This window comes from Notechis scutatus, chromosome 2, assembly GCF_049901735.1.
Source record: "Notechis scutatus isolate UNSWTSFEM ecotype Mainland chromosome 2, rNotScu1.2, whole genome shotgun sequence".
Taxonomy (NCBI): Eukaryota; Metazoa; Chordata; class Lepidosauria; order Squamata; family Elapidae; genus Notechis; species Notechis scutatus.
The window spans coordinates 242,840,939-242,859,509 of record NC_142010.1 but is presented as its reverse complement, the minus strand read 5'-3'; the positions used below and the strand labels follow the sequence as shown (position 1 = coordinate 242,859,509).

General features: G+C 39.6%; 2 protein-coding genes across 4 annotated transcripts in view; one reads left to right on the top strand and one right to left on the bottom strand.

Moving 5' to 3' along the window:
• ITGA2 (integrin subunit alpha 2) overlaps window positions 1-3,471 on the top strand; it is a 62,062-nt gene extending 58,591 nt beyond the window's left edge. Inside the window, exon 30 of the mRNA XM_026666487.2 lies at window positions 648-3,471. Coding sequence (XP_026522272.2) covers window positions 648-737 — 90 coding nt within the window. The 3' untranslated portion in view covers window positions 738-3,471. The remainder of the gene's footprint in view (window positions 1-647) is intronic.
• MOCS2 (molybdenum cofactor synthesis 2) lies at window positions 1,811-16,481 on the bottom strand. Of its 3 annotated transcripts, XR_015748238.1 has the most exons (7): window positions 16,356-16,481; window positions 14,206-14,327; window positions 12,758-12,904; window positions 10,830-10,957; window positions 9,959-10,112; window positions 6,809-6,932; window positions 1,811-5,133 (listed from the first exon to the last, which is right to left on the bottom strand). XR_015748238.1 is itself a non-coding variant. In XM_087958447.1 (6 exons), exons 1-6 carry the CDS (start codon window positions 16,365-16,367, stop codon window positions 5,065-5,067), a joined length of 609 nt encoding a protein of 202 aa, XP_087814573.1. In that variant the 5' UTR covers window positions 16,368-16,481; the 3' UTR covers window positions 1,811-5,064. The 3 variants fall into 3 exon arrangements, 2 of the variants coding, with proteins under 2 accessions (XP_087814573.1, XP_026522276.1); XM_087958447.1 differs by lacking the exon at window positions 12,758-12,904; XM_026666491.2 differs by lacking the exons at window positions 14,206-14,327; window positions 16,356-16,481.
• Window positions 16,482-18,571: the final 2,090 nt, after the last annotated feature.

Here is an 18,571-nt window from a genome sequence, read left to right as displayed (position 1 = left end):
TTCATGCTGTCAGTTTGAATTTAGAACTCCCCCCCCCCCCCCAAAAAAAGTGCTTTGAAGGTCTGCTGATTTTCATCTATTAAATGCACACACTGTACTGTAATGTCTAATGTTCATTTCAGTTATATTTAGGTTTTATGTTTATCTGAATTTAGGATTATGTGCATATATAACTGCTTGTTTGATGTAGTCCATCCAATAGCGAGTAAATACAGTAAATTGCATTCAGTCTTAGAACTGACTTCTTACTTATTTAGGAAAAGATCAGCAAATATGGGGTGGGTTTATCTGCTCGTACATTGTGAGATCCTAGACTGTTGCTTCTTGACTTTCACAACTTGAAGATGTATGGACTTCAAGTCCCAGAATTCTGCACCCAACACTGGCAGGTTTCTGGGAATTGAAATCCACAGATCTTAAAATTACCAAAGTTAAGAAGCATTGCCCTAGGCTTTTAACACATCTTAATTAAGCAGCCCTCAGAGGTTGATAGTCTACAGTTAAGATTTGTCTAATTGAGATTTAAGGACAACCTATTGTTAAAAATAAAAGTTGAAGAACAATAGAAACAGTGTGGATCTTATCCTTGATGCCACATTCCAGTATTAAATAATACCAAATTAAATCTTTTCAAAAATTTCTTGCAGCTTGGTTTCTTCAAGAGAAAATACAAGAAAATGGGGACAGATTTGGAAGACATGGATGAGATTACGGGACTTACTAATGACAGAGAATGAACATAGCAGAAATATTCCCAAGTGTACGAATCTTGAGCCACAAACAGTGCTTGCAATTACACTGTTTAATTTCTACGAGTGCCTTATGAAAAGGTTTTACATTTTTTATAAGTGAAAATATACATATAACTGCTGGTCAGTTTCGGCTTTTGTTTACAGTTGTATAAAGATTTTGTTTTTATTTTCTACTGTTAATAATGGATCCTTTGAATTGGCGGGGCCAGAAAGAATGCTGAAAACTCCCAGGAATACTGCTTTGTATCCTTGATAAAGAGTACATGTGGAATAGTTTGTCTTTATTTACCAGTAACAGGGCCTGTTATTTTCATCCTGCAGTCAAAATCTGTCCTTGAGTTACTCAAAAGTTTACACACACTGAGCAGTGCTAGCTCCTCACAGTTGGTATCTGGATTCAGATATTACATTAAACCATAAATTGGTTTGTTTACTCTGTGACTAAATGTCACATGTGAGCAGAACCATTGGAGTTAGCACAGAATTGCTCAACACAATACAGCTATTTGTAGCTTATTGTTGCACCAAAGAAAGGATAGCATTTATTCATTTACGCATTGTCTGAAAAAGCTGGAGATATGATCGCAAAGATTACTAAATGTGTTATTGTATGACATGGTTTTTGTATGACATGGCTTAGTACTGGTTGCGTACCCAAGCTGTAAAATAAACTGTACATTAAGAACAGACCTTCTAAAACAGGTGTCAAACTCAAATTTCATTCAGGGCCACATCAGGCCTTCAATGAGTTTGACCTCAAGGGGCTGGAGTGGGCATGGCCAGCATGACATCACTCATGTCAGGGGCACCTGTGGTGGGGGCACCAAGTGCTCTGCCGGTGAAAACGGGCTCCCGGGCCGTGTTTTTGGCTTCAATGGTCGAAAATGGGAGTCTGGGACAGCTGCGCATAGCCCTCCCGAGCTCTGTTTTCACTGGCAGAGGCACCGCAGGTTGGTCCTTCACTGTTTCCAGGGCAGCCCCTCAGGGATATCTAAGTACCCAGGCCACGGACCTTGAGTTTGACATCCCTGTTCTAAAATCATGTAGAAACATTCATGAATCATTCATTCTGATTTTTATTATACTGCTTACCTTTGTTAATTATTGAATACTGATTTGATTTTAAGTGCTATATTGATATAAGGACATCCACATGCAATACTAATCAAATGTCACTTTGAAATTTCTAATTCAGTTTTATACAACCTGTAAACCTCTGATGCCTTTTTAGCTCTTTTTCCTAGCTGGTGCTTTCATATAGCTCTTGAAATAAATAAACAAACAATAAAAGGAAACTCAACTTACTTTTCAGGGTTTTAAGGAGCAGTCAGGTTCTCTCAAGCAGTAAACATTATAATCTAGATACTAGCTTCCAGAATCCTCAATGTATACCATCCCCCCAAAAAACAGTTTATTTCTCCATGACAAAACTGTTAGATTTTATTAAATTTAATTACATTTATGAACAAAATGAAATTGAGAGAAGAATGGCTGGTCTTATTTACAATTCTTGGTGTAAAACAGTATTTGTAAAGGACTAAGGTACTAATTTCTGAACATTCTGTCTTCCAGTAATTTGGGTTTTAATCCAGGAGACATGGATTAATTTCCATAAATAACACTAGTAGACTTCCCTCCTCCTTAAATCTTCAAATCCACCCTTCAGAACCCATTACTTTATTCTTTAAGGGGAACATTTCAATTTTGGAATTGGGATGTTCTGATGGAGAATTAGGTTATTTTGCCTAGCTGCAGCCATTTTTGCCACTGTTTTTGCATTCTTGACTAATATCAGAAGCATATATGCTCCTATCACTTATACACTTATACACAGCAGTAAACTCTTACTGACTAGATTAAGGCATAACTTCTGAATGACTCAGGTCCATAACACTGGAAGATGCATACTCTTACCTGTAATATATTACCTCTGTTAAAATAACTAATAAATTATCTTTACTTTTGTTTTATCACTGGCTGAAATACCAGGAAGCTCTTTTTAAATTTCAGTTTATGTTTGCATTGGGGAAGAAAATCAGTTGAATTCCCCTCCAGCTTATAATTAACTTTAAGGCTGATTCAGCATGTCTCTACACATCCCAACAGCATTAATACAGATGTTCCTGATGAATTTTAATTACCATTCTGCTTGAGTCAAGCTGTTTCACTGCTGTTGGATATGATGTTGAAAATATTGCTTTCTGCAAGATGAATGGATATTCACATCAGGCACAAAAACTGTATGCATTTTTACTCCTAAAATCACGTTTCATAGAACAAGGCTGGTAAAAATGTAGCCAGCTTATGTGAACCTAACTGCTGTTGTTAATTTAAAGTTCAAGAACATTGGTTCAATAAATGTTTGTGCTCTTTTATAATATTGTAGAGTGCATGTAACAATTTTGTACTTTTCTGTATTTTTTATTTTCGTTAAAAAATAGCAATTCATTTAAATAGGGGTATTGTACAGACAAAGCCTTTATGTGTGTTTTGCACTTCGTACCAAAACAAATGAATATACTGAAGCTCGTGTTCTAAAGACAGGTGAATCCTATTAAATAAATTTTGAAACCATCCCACTCATTGCTGAATATTATTGTTTGGAAACCTACCTAATGCAGACAGAAGTATATTGTTAGATCATCTACCTATGTGTTTTGTTTCTTTTCATTTTGTCAGTCATGCACTTTAGGAGATGCAAAAAGATCAGGGAACTTCAGAGCATCTATTACATTTTTCCCTTCAAATTATTTGGTCCAAAAATTTGAATTTATATGGAAATTTATATTGAATTTATATTTATTTATATGGAAATGAGCAGCATTTATAAAAATACGCCTTCAAAAGTTTGTTGTTGCTGGTCATTTATATTTTCCTAATGCAAAGTTTTCTGCTAAGAAAGCCAGACTGGTGTAATGGTTAAGGCATTAAGTTAGGAACTGGGCTACTATGAGTTCTAGTTCTGCCTTAGCACAAAGCCAACAGGGTGACCTTGAGCCAGTCATTTTCTCTCACCCCTTGGAAGGAGGCAATAGCAAAATCACTTCTGAAATCTTCTAAAACTGCAGGGACCTATCCAGGCAGTCACCAGAAGTCATCATGGACTCAAAGGTGCCAAAACAGCAACTAAGTGTATGTTAGTGTAGAACAAGGGTCTTCAAACTTGACAGCTTTAAGACTTGTGGACTTCAACTCCCAGAATTCCTGAGCTAACATGACTGGAGGAGGAATTCTGGGAGTTGAAGTCCACAAGTCTTAAAGCTGTCAAGTTTGAAGACCCCTGGTGTAGAATATACAATGCACATTCTCTTGCCTAGTTTTGGTTCATGAGAGCACATGAATGTACAAGCCCTTGACTTATAATCACAATGGGGAATCTAAATTTCCACTGCTAAGCAATGTACCTGTTAAGTTGTGCCCGATTTTATGACCTTTTTTGCCATGGTCGTTAAGCAAATCACTGCAGTTAAATGAATCATGCAGTCATTAGGTGAGTCCAAATTTCCCCCCTCTTGTCGGTAGCTGGCCGGGAAGGTCACAAATGGTGATCACATGACCCCAGGATACAGCAACTGTCATAAATACATGTTGGTTTCCAAGTGCCAGGATTTCGGTCACATGACAATCATGGGACAAGTGACTCTTTGCAAATCACTTTTTTCAGTGCCACTGTGACCTTGAACGGTTGATAAATGAATGGGTCTAAGTCAAATGGTTGTAAATTTTGAACCACTTCCTATAATACATTGCATACCTAAATACTTTAATCTTGTTCCCATATTTTTAATAGTATTAGTGAGAACATTCTGGCCATCACCTCAATTTTATGATGACTGGGCAAGTCACCTAAATTTATAATAGGGAGCAAAAGTAAGTGAGGGTTACATTTTTTGTGCTACTGTGGTTCTCACAATGCTTCAGCTACTCCACAGAAGTTAAGAGAGATTCAAAATACCAATTTGATCTTAAAAATAAACAGACAATGATTACAAAGAAGCCTGTGAAAGCAACAATATTACTAAATCAATGGGATGAGTGACTTCATTATCTCATTCCATTTCAAAATTGGAGAATTATAATTTGTACAAGTTCAATTTTGGAATACAATTCAATTTTTGAAATGTTCTGGCTTTAAGGATTAAGGCTTATTAACACAGAGAAAGAAATATAAATACAGTATATATTTTAAACAGTTACAAATACTTCCTGTATCTCTAAAAATGATCAACCAAAAACTGAGCTTCATTTCCCAGTTCAGTTGAACACACTGAAGCAGCTTCTCTTCTGCCTTCTCTTTTGGCACATTAATATTTTATTTTTCTCCCTTGATCCAAAAGCACTCCTTGTTTTCTTTCCAAGAAGAGTCTTCTTCATACACCTCCTGTAAGCAAAGAACATCATGGGCAAGAGAATTGTGTTACAAAGCTAACTCTTTTATCTGAGGTGGCACAGTTGTTAGAGTGCAGTACTGCAGTACTTCTGTCTGTCAGCTGCCTGCAATTTGGCAGATCGAATCCCACCAGACTCAAGGTTGATTCAGCCTTCCATCCTTGGGTAAAAGGAGGACCCAAACTGTTGTGGGCAATAGGCTGACTCTGTAAACCACTTAGAGAAAACTGTAAAGCACTGTGAAGTGGTATATAAGTCTTAAGTGCTATTGCTATCTGCTGCACTGAATGCAGCAGGTTCATTTTTTTTCCTAGCTTACCATCAGGGCTGAATTAAAATATGAAAAAAATGTAGATACAATTCAGAATAAGCAGATATTTTCCAAAGGAGCCTTGACATTTATAGAAACAGCTTGAGGACCAGTCTGATCAGATAGGAAAAAGTTGGCATTTGTGTCCCATGCAGACTTTCTTTCCTGGGGCCCAAGCAATATGTCTTTGTTTATGTGTATCGATTATCTGGATCAAATCTATTAAATATAAACCTCTAGAGACTGCTAAACATATATAAAGACTGCTAAACATCAATCCAGGGGGATATCTCCAAAGGATCAGTAGAAAGTATGCACATTATAGAGGAACACAAATTCAAAATGTCAAATTGCTGTCAAGGACGTTTGCACCTGCTGTCCTCTTAAATGGATGAAGGTTGTTTAAACCAATATTTCCAATCTTAGCAAATATAAAGTATGTGGACTTCAACTCCCAGAATTTCTCAGCGAACAAACTGGCTGCAGAATTCTGAAAATAAAATCCACATGTAGTTGATATAGTTGACAAACTGGTTTAGACTAGCTACTGGTTAGACTTAAGTTGCCCAAAGAACTGAAGAGAGATGGTTGCTTTTAAATATTGCTTTTCGTAAAATGAATGGATATTCACATCGGGCACAAAAATGGTACACGTTTTTATTCCTGGAATCAAGTTTCATAGAACAAGGCTGGCAAAAATGGAATGGAATACAATACAATAATGGAGTAGAGTATAAACAGAATAGAATAGAAATAGAATAGAATAATGGAGTAGAGTAGAGTAGAGTAGAGTAGAGTAGAGTAGAGTAGAGTAGAGTAGAGTAGAGTAGAATAGAAGTGGGGTGGAGTGGGGTGGGGTGGGGTGGAGTGGAGTGAATAGAGTAGAATAGAGTAGAATAGAGTAGAATTCTTTATTGGCCAAGTGTGATTGGACACACAAGGAATGTTTCTTCGGTGCATAAGCTCTGGTTAATTTAAAATTCAAGCACATTGGTTCAATAAATAATAGTTCTTTTATAATATAGAATATTACAAGAGTTCTTATCATATTATATTATAAGAATACTATTTTAAATATCTGGTCCCTTTTGAACCTCCACTTAGAAAACTGGAATTTTATAGTGTCAGAAAACAGCAGAGGAAGAAGAATCATTCACCATAGCGAAAGCCTGCCCTCAACTCTGCAGGGGGAAGCCATACCATACCATGCCATAGGCCTATATAGGCCTCAAGGTGATATGGGTGGCAAACAAACTTGACAATTAAAACAGATAGGTTCTGGGAAGCTGCCCTGTGGACCATGTGATGTTCAGCATTGCACTCCTTTTTCAAAACAAAAGTCCGGAAACGCACATACCTTTTTCCATATGGGGACAGTCGCTTTTAAAGTATTGATGCAATATTGCAAGGCAGCGAGAGACTCTGCTCGATGAGGGGAAGAGATGGCTACAATCACGCTGGCTTCACTAATGGGAACCAAACTAAAGAGAACGTGAAAAGTAACAATTAGCTGTGGCTTTTAGCCACATTAGTGTAATCTTTCAAGGACAAAATAAAGGCCTTGTTGTCAACTACTACACGGGCATAGATAATAAACAAGAGGGGCCATGTTCTAGGAAGATCAAATTAGAGGAGCTGAACGTCTCATGATTATGTGTTCCAAGGAAAGATTCAACAGGAAAACAAATTAAGGAGAACTAGAGAAGAGACCATCTGCAATAACAGCCTGATGCAATCATTTAGATCCGGGAGAGTTAAAGCAGAGCCTCTTTTCCAAAGAGTTTCAAGGTAGAAATAATCCACTACCCCAAATAACGTTTTAGGGATAATCTGGAGCTCCTGTCAGTCATTATTCCATCCCCTATAAAAGTAGTCCTCGACTTATGACAACAATTGAGCCCAAAATTTATGTTGCTAAGTGAGACATTTGTTAAGTGAGTTTTGCCCCATTTCATGAACTTTCTTGCCACTGTTGTTAAATGAATCACTGTAGTTGATAAGTTAGTAACCCGGCTGTTAAGCAAATCTGGCTTCCCCATTGTCTAAGCTTGTCAAAAGGTTGCAAAAGGTGACCACGTGACTCCGGGACACAGCAATGGTCATAAGTATGAACCAGTTGCCAAGCATCTGAATTTTGATTAAATGACTACGGAGATGCTACAAAGATTGTAACTGTGAAAAATGGCCCTAAGTCACTTTTTTCAGTGCCATTGTAACTTTGAAAGGTCACTAAATGAACTGTTGTAAGTCGAGGACTACCTGTAACATATAAACCAGGGGAAATAAAAAATAAAAATAGTAACACACTGACAAGAAATTAAAATGTCAAAAAAGTATACACGGATGTTACAGGGATCAAATAGCACAAATTATATTAGACATATAATCAACAGATGTATAATTGAAATTTAAAAAGAGACATGAAGCAATCGGCTCTTCGAAAGCTCCATTATTTTTACTCCATCTCTGCATTTAATAAAAAAAAAAACATAATACGTAAATGTCTTGGTTCTGAAAAACAGAGGTGGGCAACCCTTAGATTTTGGACTATGACTCTTATATGTTCTAAGGTAAATTGTGCAAGCAATTGCCAATTGCAGTTCAAAACATCTGGAAATCAAAAAAGCTGCTTTTCTTTTGTACAAAAGAAAAATAAGCTAAGTAAGTGTTAACATAAGCATGAAATACACGTCATGGCCGTGTTTCAACTAGTTAGTGGCTGCCAATTAGGCTGAAATCTAACACTGTACTTTCCAAAATAGAGATCAGAATGATTATTCCCAGTTGTCCTAGCTTAGCAACCCCAATTGGAACCAACTCCGTTGCAAAGTGCTACAGTTGCTAAGCAAAATATCACAATCGCACTGAACTTACAACTTCAACTCGGCCTCAGTTAAGAAATCACTGTGGTCATAAAGCAAATCCATCTGAACCGAAAGTACATATAAGTTATAAATAAAAACCAACACAAACCACCACTGCAGCAATTAAGGAGACAGGGCAGGATAAGGAATTGAAGACTTCAAAAGATAATGAAACACACACAGGATACCAGAACTCAGATAAAACTTGACAAACCAAAATAATTCACACTTTGCTTCCAGTAAGGAGCTGTGCACAAACACTCTCTTTACCCTGTTTTCCCAGCTGCAGCTAATGAAGGGAATCAGGGCCTTTTTCTCCCCCATAACCCACGTTGCTCCCTTATCCGTTCCTCCCTGCATGCCCTAGGATGAAGAGGGGTGGACCTAGGTCTTCCTCTAAATGCCTAGCCAGACTGTGCCCTTCCCCAGTTTCTTCCCCAGCCACCAGAGCCACACTCCCACTCCGTCAGCTGTTCCACTTCTCCCTCGGAATCAGATTCCAACAGGGGCCTGACAGCCCTGATCTATGCAGCACCTGAGGGCTGATATCCTAAAGATACATCCGGCCATGCATGAAAAAACGTGGTTCCTTGAAAGGGATATATAGGATTTTACCTGAGCAGTACTCCCCCCCATAAAGGGATTTCTCTATTTTTATAGTGTATTATAATATACTGTCATTTAATGTATCTAGAGATACTGGATATGTGCAGTGTCCTTCCGCAGCAGACTTGATAACCTCAAGTAAAATCTGTTCTGTGGTTCACCAAGGCTTCCCAAAACCTTTTTTCCCAAATGTAAGGAGATAAGGAGGAATGGGAGTGTTGAAGTGTTGTAATGGTGTCCAATCTACTCTTCATCCATCAGAAATACACCCTTTGAAAGCAGAAGATTCAAGCATCATCAACATCAAAACAAAATCCACTTTTCCTGGATTGAGGGCAACAGTTAGTTCTGTGAGGCTGAGCTTAGCATTTAGAAAACAGGCTGCTCAGGAAAACAGAACTCTCAGGGAAGTAAGCAGCACAAGATCCAAAGGTGACGTATACGTAAATATTTAACACTCCATGTTAATAGGGAGAAAAAAAATGCCACATCTCTTAGCCATCGCTGCAAAAAAAATGTTTGCATCATCTGCGGAACAAACAAACCAATTTTTTTTATCAAATGATGTATTTGAAAAGAGATGCCCTTTAGAAAGTGAGCAGCTCTGCTCTAAAACAGTTCTCAAATTTAGCTTGCAATTCATCTATACACTGTACATTCATTTCAGTTGGGGTATTTTGCATCTCATTTTTTTTTCTCCCATGAACCACAACATAATAAAGTCTAAATCTAATTACAAGCTGCACCATTGCCAATGTTCAGAACAAACAAGGATCAGAGTTCAGAGACAGTACCAAACCCTCAAATGTAACCCTTAATTGGAATGAGGAATCAAGCATGAAATGTGGATGTAATGTCTGTCTGAGAGCTGCCGTAAGAGTAAGACGGAATTAAGTTTGCTATGAGGCGACTTTCTCCATATGGCCTCATCCAGAATGAAGGCTCAGATGCTTGTCCACAAATCTGTCTCTATCAAATTCACAAGCACAAAATCTTAATTAAATAAATTAAATTAAATATGCTTTGAGTGTATTTACCCAAGTCGATGATGTATTGCTATATGCTTCACGGAAGGCCATTTTAATCTAATATCTTTGCATATTTTCTTCGCTTCAGCTTCTGCCATTGTTGTGTAGGCTTCATATTCTAACTGTACGACTTTTTTCCCTTCAAAGTTATTTCTTGTAGTGCCTAAAACAAAAGGACAACCCTTGAAAGACATTATGGACTGGTGAGACGTTTAGCTATGACAGAAGGCTAAATTTAAGAGCTTTATCAATAGGAAATTAAGTTTCTCTTTATGCTAAGCGTGGTTTTACCTAAGAGCCGTGGTGGCATAATGGTTAGAATGCAGTACTGCAGGCTAATTCTGCTGATTGCCAGCTACCTGCAATTTGGTAATTTGAATCTCACCAGGCTCAAGGTTGACTCAGCCTTCCATCCTTCCAAGGTTGGTCAAATGAGGACCCAGATTGTTGGGGGTAATATGCCCATTTTTTTCAAGATAAGATACATAAGATGCACTATGTGTTATCTGAGATCTCTCAAATCAACTATATGCGTGTATAATTAAAGTGAAGCCCTCAAAAGCACACAACCCATGTGCAACATCAAGACTTGTTTTGTGTATACGGATGCCCCAAAGGCTCCAAGCTTTCCTAGCAGTGACAGTTCTCAGAGCTGGCAGAACCATAAGCTCCATTTTATTACTCTGTAAATGATTCCAATCCTCAAGGTTAAGAACCTTTTTTTTCTTAAGTTTGGATGCCTTTTCTTGTTCTAAGCTTGGTCTATGACAGCTTTGTTCTGTTGGCTCCTACAACCGCTTATCTAATCTTCAATCAAGTTTTCTTTAAAAAAAAATCTGTGAGTTCAGCTCTGATTAAGAGTTTTATGTGTCAGACCTACCTACAAAGAAAGATACAGCTCCACAGCAGGGAGAAATGACCAGTGCTGCTACTTCATCTAATGAGAGCTTCTCAGATTTCAATTGAATCACGTCCTTGGGTTCATCCTCAGTTTCATTCATGATTTCTCTAGAAGTAAAGGGTGATACAATGATTAAATTGCAAGTTTCTCCTTCCTTGGCTATGGAGATTAAATTACATCACAAATTATAAGCCAGATTACTGCCTTATTTATTCACTCATTTTTAACCCACCTTTATTATTTTTATGAACAACTCAAGTGAACATAATTAATACTAATTTTATCCTAAGGCAGGACTAGAAGTCTCCTGTTTCTAGCCTGGTGCTTTACCCACTATTTTAATTAATTAACTTAATTAAATTAAAATAAATTACTTAATTCATATTCTTCAAAGAAATATTATAGTCTCTTAACAAACGGATTTTATGGATCTTTTCTGGTCTGAGTTCAGACCAGAATCCTAATAAAGGAGAATATTTGTAGCTCAGGGTTTAAATGAGAGGTCCTTGGTGGTCTCTGAGCTCACTGGTTTTCTTGCAGACATATTATTACCCAAAGTAGATAACACCATCAGGCTAGTCAATGGGGTGGCATAAGATCTAAAACACAGTTTCCAAATTATTTTTTAAATGTGCAATCCTATTGTCCAATCCGGAGCCCTTCCGTTGTGCTTTCCCTCCCATCCTCTCTAGATCAGCTGTTGCCAACCGGTGGGCCGCGGCCCACTCTTGGGCCATGAGAAAATTTTGGCGGTCCACAGAGAAATCTCACCCCCAGAGCATCCCTACAAAGCAATTAATGCAGGCTGCGCAGAAACACAACGCTGCTCCGCCCACATGGCCCGCAGGAACCCTCCCCGCCCACTCACTCCTTTCCGGGTAAACTTCCTGCTAAATTGCTATTTTTCCTTTTTCTGATCATCATCTGTTCTGTTGTGCCGGGAGATTTAAATTAGCTAGGAAGCAGGAAATGGTTGGATTTCTTGCTTTCTAGCTAGTCTTTAGATCTTCAGCTCAGCACAGCCAAACCTCCCTTAGGACTGAAGGTTTGCTTGCAAGCAAATTCAGTGCAGACTCACGGCAAGCAAATTTCAGAGACTGAGCTAGCCGATGGCAGATAGATAGATCACTGAATGATTCTGTGAGCAACTCAATCTGCCTGCTTTGCTTGATTTTTGGTAAAAGTTGCTCTTTTTTAAATAAAAAATTCAATATTTACATGCATGGTGTGTTGTGAGTTAATTTTGTGAGTTTCCTTGCAAGCAAATTTTATGTGACAGACTGAGCTAGCCAATGACAGATAGATAGATCTCTGAATGAATCTATGATTCTGTGAGCAACTCAATCCGCCTACCTGCTTTGCCTGATTTTGGGTAAAAGTTGCTCTTTTTTAATAAAAAAATCAATATTTATATAAATATTTATATCTACATACAAGCCATGCCCAGCCAGTCACATGATCACCAAGCCACACCCACAAATTAGGCCACACCCACAGAACCGGTTAGTGGTCCCTGGGATCTAAAATTATGAGTTTGGTGGTCCCTGAGGTCCAAAAGGTTGGCGACCCCTGCTCTAGATAATATCGACTATGATCATGTCTGGGAATTCTGGGAGTTATACCTATGATCAGTTGGGGGTTGAGGTTTAAGTTATTCTCCATGAATATATTTTCAATAAATGTCATTACAATGTTATTGGTTCATTTAGGTAGCACGTTAGAACTGATGTCCAAAAGCTATATCAGACCGTGCAGAAAAAGACATAGCTGCTCGAACCACATTTTGGAGACCAAACTCAAAGCTTTCTAGAGTAACATCAGCTTGATACTTCTCCTTCTCCATCATCATCATCGTTCTCCTCATCAAGTTTCCAGATTCAATATTTTAGCAAAACACCAACACATACCTGTGAGTATCTTTCTAGAGCTAACCTCCACTAAGAGGTGGGATGATGGCAACTTCGTCCCCTGTGTGGAGGGTGAACTGCTGATCCCCAAGGGGGACGTACTCCTGACAAATGGCAAAGATAACTTGATCTTCGATATCAGCAAGACTGAAGGAAACATAAAGATTAATCATTGATCTGCTTCTACAACAGATCCCTGACTTTTTTGGAATGGATTCTGCTTGACGTACATTGAGGATCTCACAAAATGTACATGGGCGGGGTCTCCATCCCCAAGATGGCTACTGAGTCAATTAAAACCAGTCACAAAGCTCTGATTTTTTCAGAAAAAGACTTATTACTTGCTATCTCTTCTAGCTTCCTCTTTTGCGGAACGTTCCAGAAAATCCCAGCAAATCTTTCCTCTTTCCTTGGCCAGGTTTCTATCTCAGAGAGACAAGATTTCTTTCCCTAACTTTTATTTTGTGAGAAGGTTTATGGAATCCATTTACGAGTCCAGACAAAAGTACTGCTGGAGGATTGGCAATATTCCAAATTCCATTATTTATTTATATATTTGTCTTAGTTAAACCAATTCCATATAGAAAGTCAGTTGAATAAAAGACATGGCAGTGGGGGGTACATTACTGGCCATTCAGGGGTTATGTGGCTTTGCACAGCTTTATCCAAGGTATCACTTGTGCTATTTCCTGGATCAGGAAACCTCAGACCTCTTTAAACTTCAATTAGTCCAGAATGCAGTTGGAAAACAAAGAAATACATGTTCCCCCATAATGCATCTTTGCTCAACAAGGCTGCATTGTCTGCCAGATTGCTTCTTATGCCTTCCCAGGTTCTGTCATCATCTACGGAATCCTACATGACACAGGACCCGCTATCTCCCATTGGGTTTGCCTGGTCAGTCTAAGCCAGGGATCTCCAATGCCCCATGCTAGCTGGGGAATTCTGGGAGTTGAAGTCCACAAGTCTTAAAGTTGCCAAGTTTGGAGGTCCCTGGTCTAAGCTGACAAGGCCAGCACACTTTGGGTCCCTTCAACTAGACAATGTCATTTTCCCCCAATTGTGAGCCAGAAGTGTGGCTTTTATGTTGCAACACCTACCCTCAGGAATGAGATTCCAACCCTGATGGCTGACTGTTCTTTTGAGGCCCTGGGCTAGATTGCCTGGAGCTGCTTGTGGGCCATGTCTGCATTTTTTTTTAAAAAAATTTTTTTTTGTCATTTTGTATTTTTCTTTTTACTTGATGGCAGAATTGGGGAGGGTATGGGCAAGGATGACTTGGTTTGCTCTGCTTCTTGGTCACCATAGAAGATGACAATGGCGTGTCGTGACACTAAAGTTGCAATTCTGTGTGCAAGAATTGCAAGAGTGAGCAATTACCAAAACCGCACAGCCCTATACTGTAAGAGCATAAGGAAAGCATCAATTACCGATACAAGTCACCATACCTTGAATGTCTCTTGACAATTTCTCTCCACAGCTGCAGTGAGGTTATTTGTTGGGGTACAGAAATGGTCTCTGTACGCAGCCCTGCTAATTCAGCACTTCTGGCAAAATACAGCACTGTGACCTGTTTTCAAGCAGTAGGTAAAAATGTTTTAACATTTAGCCCAACTCCGATTTAAGCCCATAAGGATTTCATTTATATTCCATTGTAACTAAAATCAACACATTAAAACTTCAGATTTGGAACAGCGTGTAAGTCAAAGTAACGGACACATTCAAACCTACAAGGAACGGGTTTCTGAAATATAAGGAGAATAACATACACCTGTATGTACACTGTAAAAGGTCCTGCCCCAATGAATTAAAAAAAATGAATGTCCTCAAAAGAAAGAGTACAATCACCCAAAAATGGAAGCAAAAATTTTGAAAGACTTTTTGACCGTTAGAGGTGACTGCAATGGGCTGTGAGAATGACTTTGGGAGAAGGATCTACTGTCTAAACCAGGGGTCTCCAACCTTGGCAACTTTAAGACTTGTGGACTTCAACTCCCAGAATTCTGGGAGTTGAAGTCCACAAGTCTTAAAGTTGCCAAGGTTGGAGACCCCTAGTGGTTAGACAAGAATGGGAATGGTGACATCTCAGAAAATTCCTCCCTAGTTCTCTAGAAAGTAAAGACAAGGGAGATAAGTGCTTTCAGACCTGTGAGATTCTGTTAATCTTATAATAAAGGTTGTGTTAATATTCATGGTGGGTTGGACTATTCTAATGAACTGACGGTGACAGGAAGGAAGCTTTGTTCCATATGTGGCCTTATCTCAGCCTCATAGAAGGCAAAGCATTTCAAAATTCAATTTGCAATTATTCTGTTTCCATACAATTTAAGGCAGGGAGCCTTAAAAAACCAAGTTGGCAATCATAATTATTTACTTTCTCATGATGGATACCTCTGATTTAGTGTATCATTGATATCCCACAGCAGGAGTGTGGGGGGGAATCTTCCAAATGCTCCATCTCCCAACTCCCATGAGCCCCAACTAATCAAAGGCAAAGGAACTGAAGACCCCTCTTTGCTATTACAAGCCCGGCAAGAACTAAAATTACTCCACAAATGCAGTTCATCCTGAATGGGTACATAAGAGAGTTGTCAAACAAGTTTTAAAGGCTCTCTAGAAATTAGAAATTTAAACGTTCCAGCTGGTTTATTCATCAAAGCCTCCAGGTTATCAAATGACAGGTAGGTAACTTCAGAAAAATGTACAACCTTAAAAGCAAATATAACAAAAGTTCTAGCTGGACTTCTAGCACCACCAAATTCATTGAATCCCACTAAAGATAAAATTACTTTTAAAAACTCCAAACCATTCTGTTAGAATCAGAGTGAGTCACCAAGGAGTACAATTAAGCTGCATTAAAAAGTAGAATAATGAGTCAAAAAGAAAAGTGCTCAGAATTACAAGTGCTTATGAAATAAATCCATGGGTGGTTCAGCATTTCAAAATGCAGGCAGACCTACAGTCAGTGGCCTCCAAAGTGGATATATACAAGAAATATTAGAAGGTCTATTATCCAATTCCCTCCCCTCCAGAAGTTGAACTAATCCACGAAGCTACTCAATCCACAGAATATCTCTCTATATGCGCACGTGTTAAAATGTACACATTAGTACAGTGCTACAAGCACGTTATGTATAAGAAATCATACATAAAAGTGCACGCTCAGTATTTTTACTAATAGGATACACGATCGATAACGTTTGGAGAGCACTGTATATTGGACGGGCAAGCGCCCATCATCCTGAACTGGCCGGAGCTAATGGGAGTCGAGGTTGTTGCGAAATAAGAGGTTGCTGAGCTTGGTCCAAAGTCATTTCAGAGAAAAGCCGGGACACGCATTGCACACACGGCCGTGTTTGAACAAAATGAAAATAAAAATAAAAAATCCCGCGCAGGGGGCCCGGCCCTCAGTGGGGACCCAGTTGTGTCTCTCTTTCCCCACAGAGGATGCGGCTTTGGGACAAACTGGGACTCCGAGAGCTTCTGCAGGTCTGCGCCTTTCAGGGGTGCCTATCTAAGCAGAAAAAGAGTCACGCGCAGGTTTCACTCCGGCTAAAGAGAGCCGAGCCGGGCAGGGCCGATTGCAAAGTTGGCGTACCTCGCAGCTCATCGATGCGCCGACCCGGGGAGGCCCCGAAACAGATCGCCCTTTCTCTGCTAGCGACTATTTGTGTGTGCGCGCAATTGCGACGGGCCCAGGAGCAGTTGCGGCTCCAAAAGGCCCGGCGCTCTCCGCCGCCACTCGCTTTCTTAAGCCAACCGCTTTGCACCACACCCCCCAAACAGCTCCACCTTTCGGGGGTTGGCTCTCCAGAGTGAGGGTGTGCGTGCGCGGCTTCGACACGAGAGTCGGTTCTAGTTTGAAAATAAGTCGGGGACCTTTGTGGTGGTGGCGGCGGTTGTTTTGCAAGTTTGCAAAACCTTTAAAATGCATCTTCACAAGCCCCTGGGGTTGTATTGAACTCAAGACTTTTTTGGGGGGAAAAACCCTCGTAATTGCACTGTAAAATAATCTGAGAGAATCGGTTCCCGTAAAATGGATCAATTGATTCGCAAGAGATTCATAAAGCAGCTTTGACCCGGGCCTGCGAATTACAGGACTGCATGCGACTACAATTCCTAGAATCCTTCGCCTACGCAAGTCCCGTGTTTGCAAGGAAGCCTGGGAATTGTAGTTCCAAAGCGCACCGAAAGGGCGCTAGCATCGGAAGGAGGTTTTACTTTCGCTGGGTGCCTTGAGCTACGGTACGCATCGCCTCCAACAGTCACAACCAAATGGATCGGAAAGCTGTGCCAGGCATGCCTAAGGATTAACCTGGATAGGGATTAATTAAATGAGGCGTTCACTAAAATGCAAACAACAAGCGGTAGCTCCATTCATTATTTCTCTCTGCAGAGAAATCACAAGATCTTAAACAGCTAATACAACTTGGCAAGTTTAAGACTTGTGGACTTCAACTCCCAGAATTCCTGAGCTAACATGACTGGAAGAGGAATTCTGGGAATTGAAGTCCACAAGTCTTAAAGCTGTCAAGTTTGAAGACCCCTGAGCTAATGTCAGCCTATTACATGGAAATTAAGATAAGCTCAGACCCAATTCAGAGTTGCAAGGAAGGCGGATTTTCATCCCAGATAACAGATAATCAGAGTTGGAAGGGACCTTATAGGTCATCTAGTCCAACCCCCAAATGGCAGTCCAATGTCTTCTTGAAGGTCTCAAGTGATGGCGCTCCCACAACTTTGAGGGGAAGCTGCTCCATTGGTTGATTGTTCTTACTGTCAGAAAGTTTCTCCTTATTTCCAAGTTAAATCTCTCCTTGATCAGTTTCCATCCATTATTCCTTGTTTGGCCTTTGGGTGCTTTAGAAAATAGCTTGACCCCTTCCTCTCTCTGGCAGCCCCTCAAATATTGGAAGACTGGTATCATGTCTCCCCTGGTCCTTCTCTTCACTAGACTCCAGTCCCCTAATCATCCTGGTTGCTCGTCCCAAAATTGCTCAAGTACAGCAGCCTTCGGGGAAACTACATTGCTCCCAATTCTTAGTTCCTCTGAATTTTTCTACACACTTTAAATCAGTGCGTAGAAAAATCCCCCATGTCTGGGGAATTCTGCAAGTTGAAGTCCACACTGGTGGCTAAGATTGAGAAACACTGGTTTAAGTTAAAGAAAAAGTGAAGGGAAAGGGAACACAAGTGACAGTCAGCCACCTAGCCAACCGATTTGGTTTTCTTCCTTCCCAGTAAGAGCACCTTGAAAAGTCACAGCTGGTGGCAGCATCTGCCTGACTTTTTCTAATTCTAAAACTAGGCAAGGATCTAAGCTAGTCAACAGGTCCCAGAGAATCCAAAGCTATAGCTAGATGGTGAAATAAAAAAACAAACAAACTGTTTTTGATGAAGACAATGGCACACCTCTTCTGTACTGATGCCAAAAAGAAGACTTGTCTAGATATTGCCATATATTCTCCAGGAGTGCAGTTCAACTCAAGGTGATTTTTATCTTCATTACCAAGAAAAGTTTCTTTATCTTGCACAACATCATTTTTTTTATGTTTGCAACTTTTCTGCGACAAACAGCTCTTCTGAAACTAAAATACAAATCTTAAACTTGGTAAAGAGAATACACTTACTCAATGCAAAGCTTGTATCAAAATATATACAACATGTGTTAAATGAGCCACAGTGTTGTAGCGGTTAGAGTGCAGTAACGCAGGCTACTTCTGCTGCCTGCAATTTGGTGGTTCAAATCTCATCAGGCTCAAGGTTGACTCAGCCTTCCATCCTTCCAAGGTGAGTAAAATGAGGACCCAAAAT

What these genes read in the sequence shown, in the direction of transcription:
- MOCS2 (XM_087958447.1), bottom strand. An exon ending in ATTGTCAAGAGACATTCAAG is followed by an intron (nt 10,958 to 14,205) that starts GTATGGTGACTT and finishes CTTTACTTCTAG; the next exon opens with AGAAATCATGAATGAAACTG. An exon ending in GCAATACATCATCGACTTGG is followed by an intron (nt 6,933 to 9,958) that starts GTAAATACACTC and finishes CGTTCTCTTTAG; the next exon opens with TTTGGTTCCCATTAGTGAAG.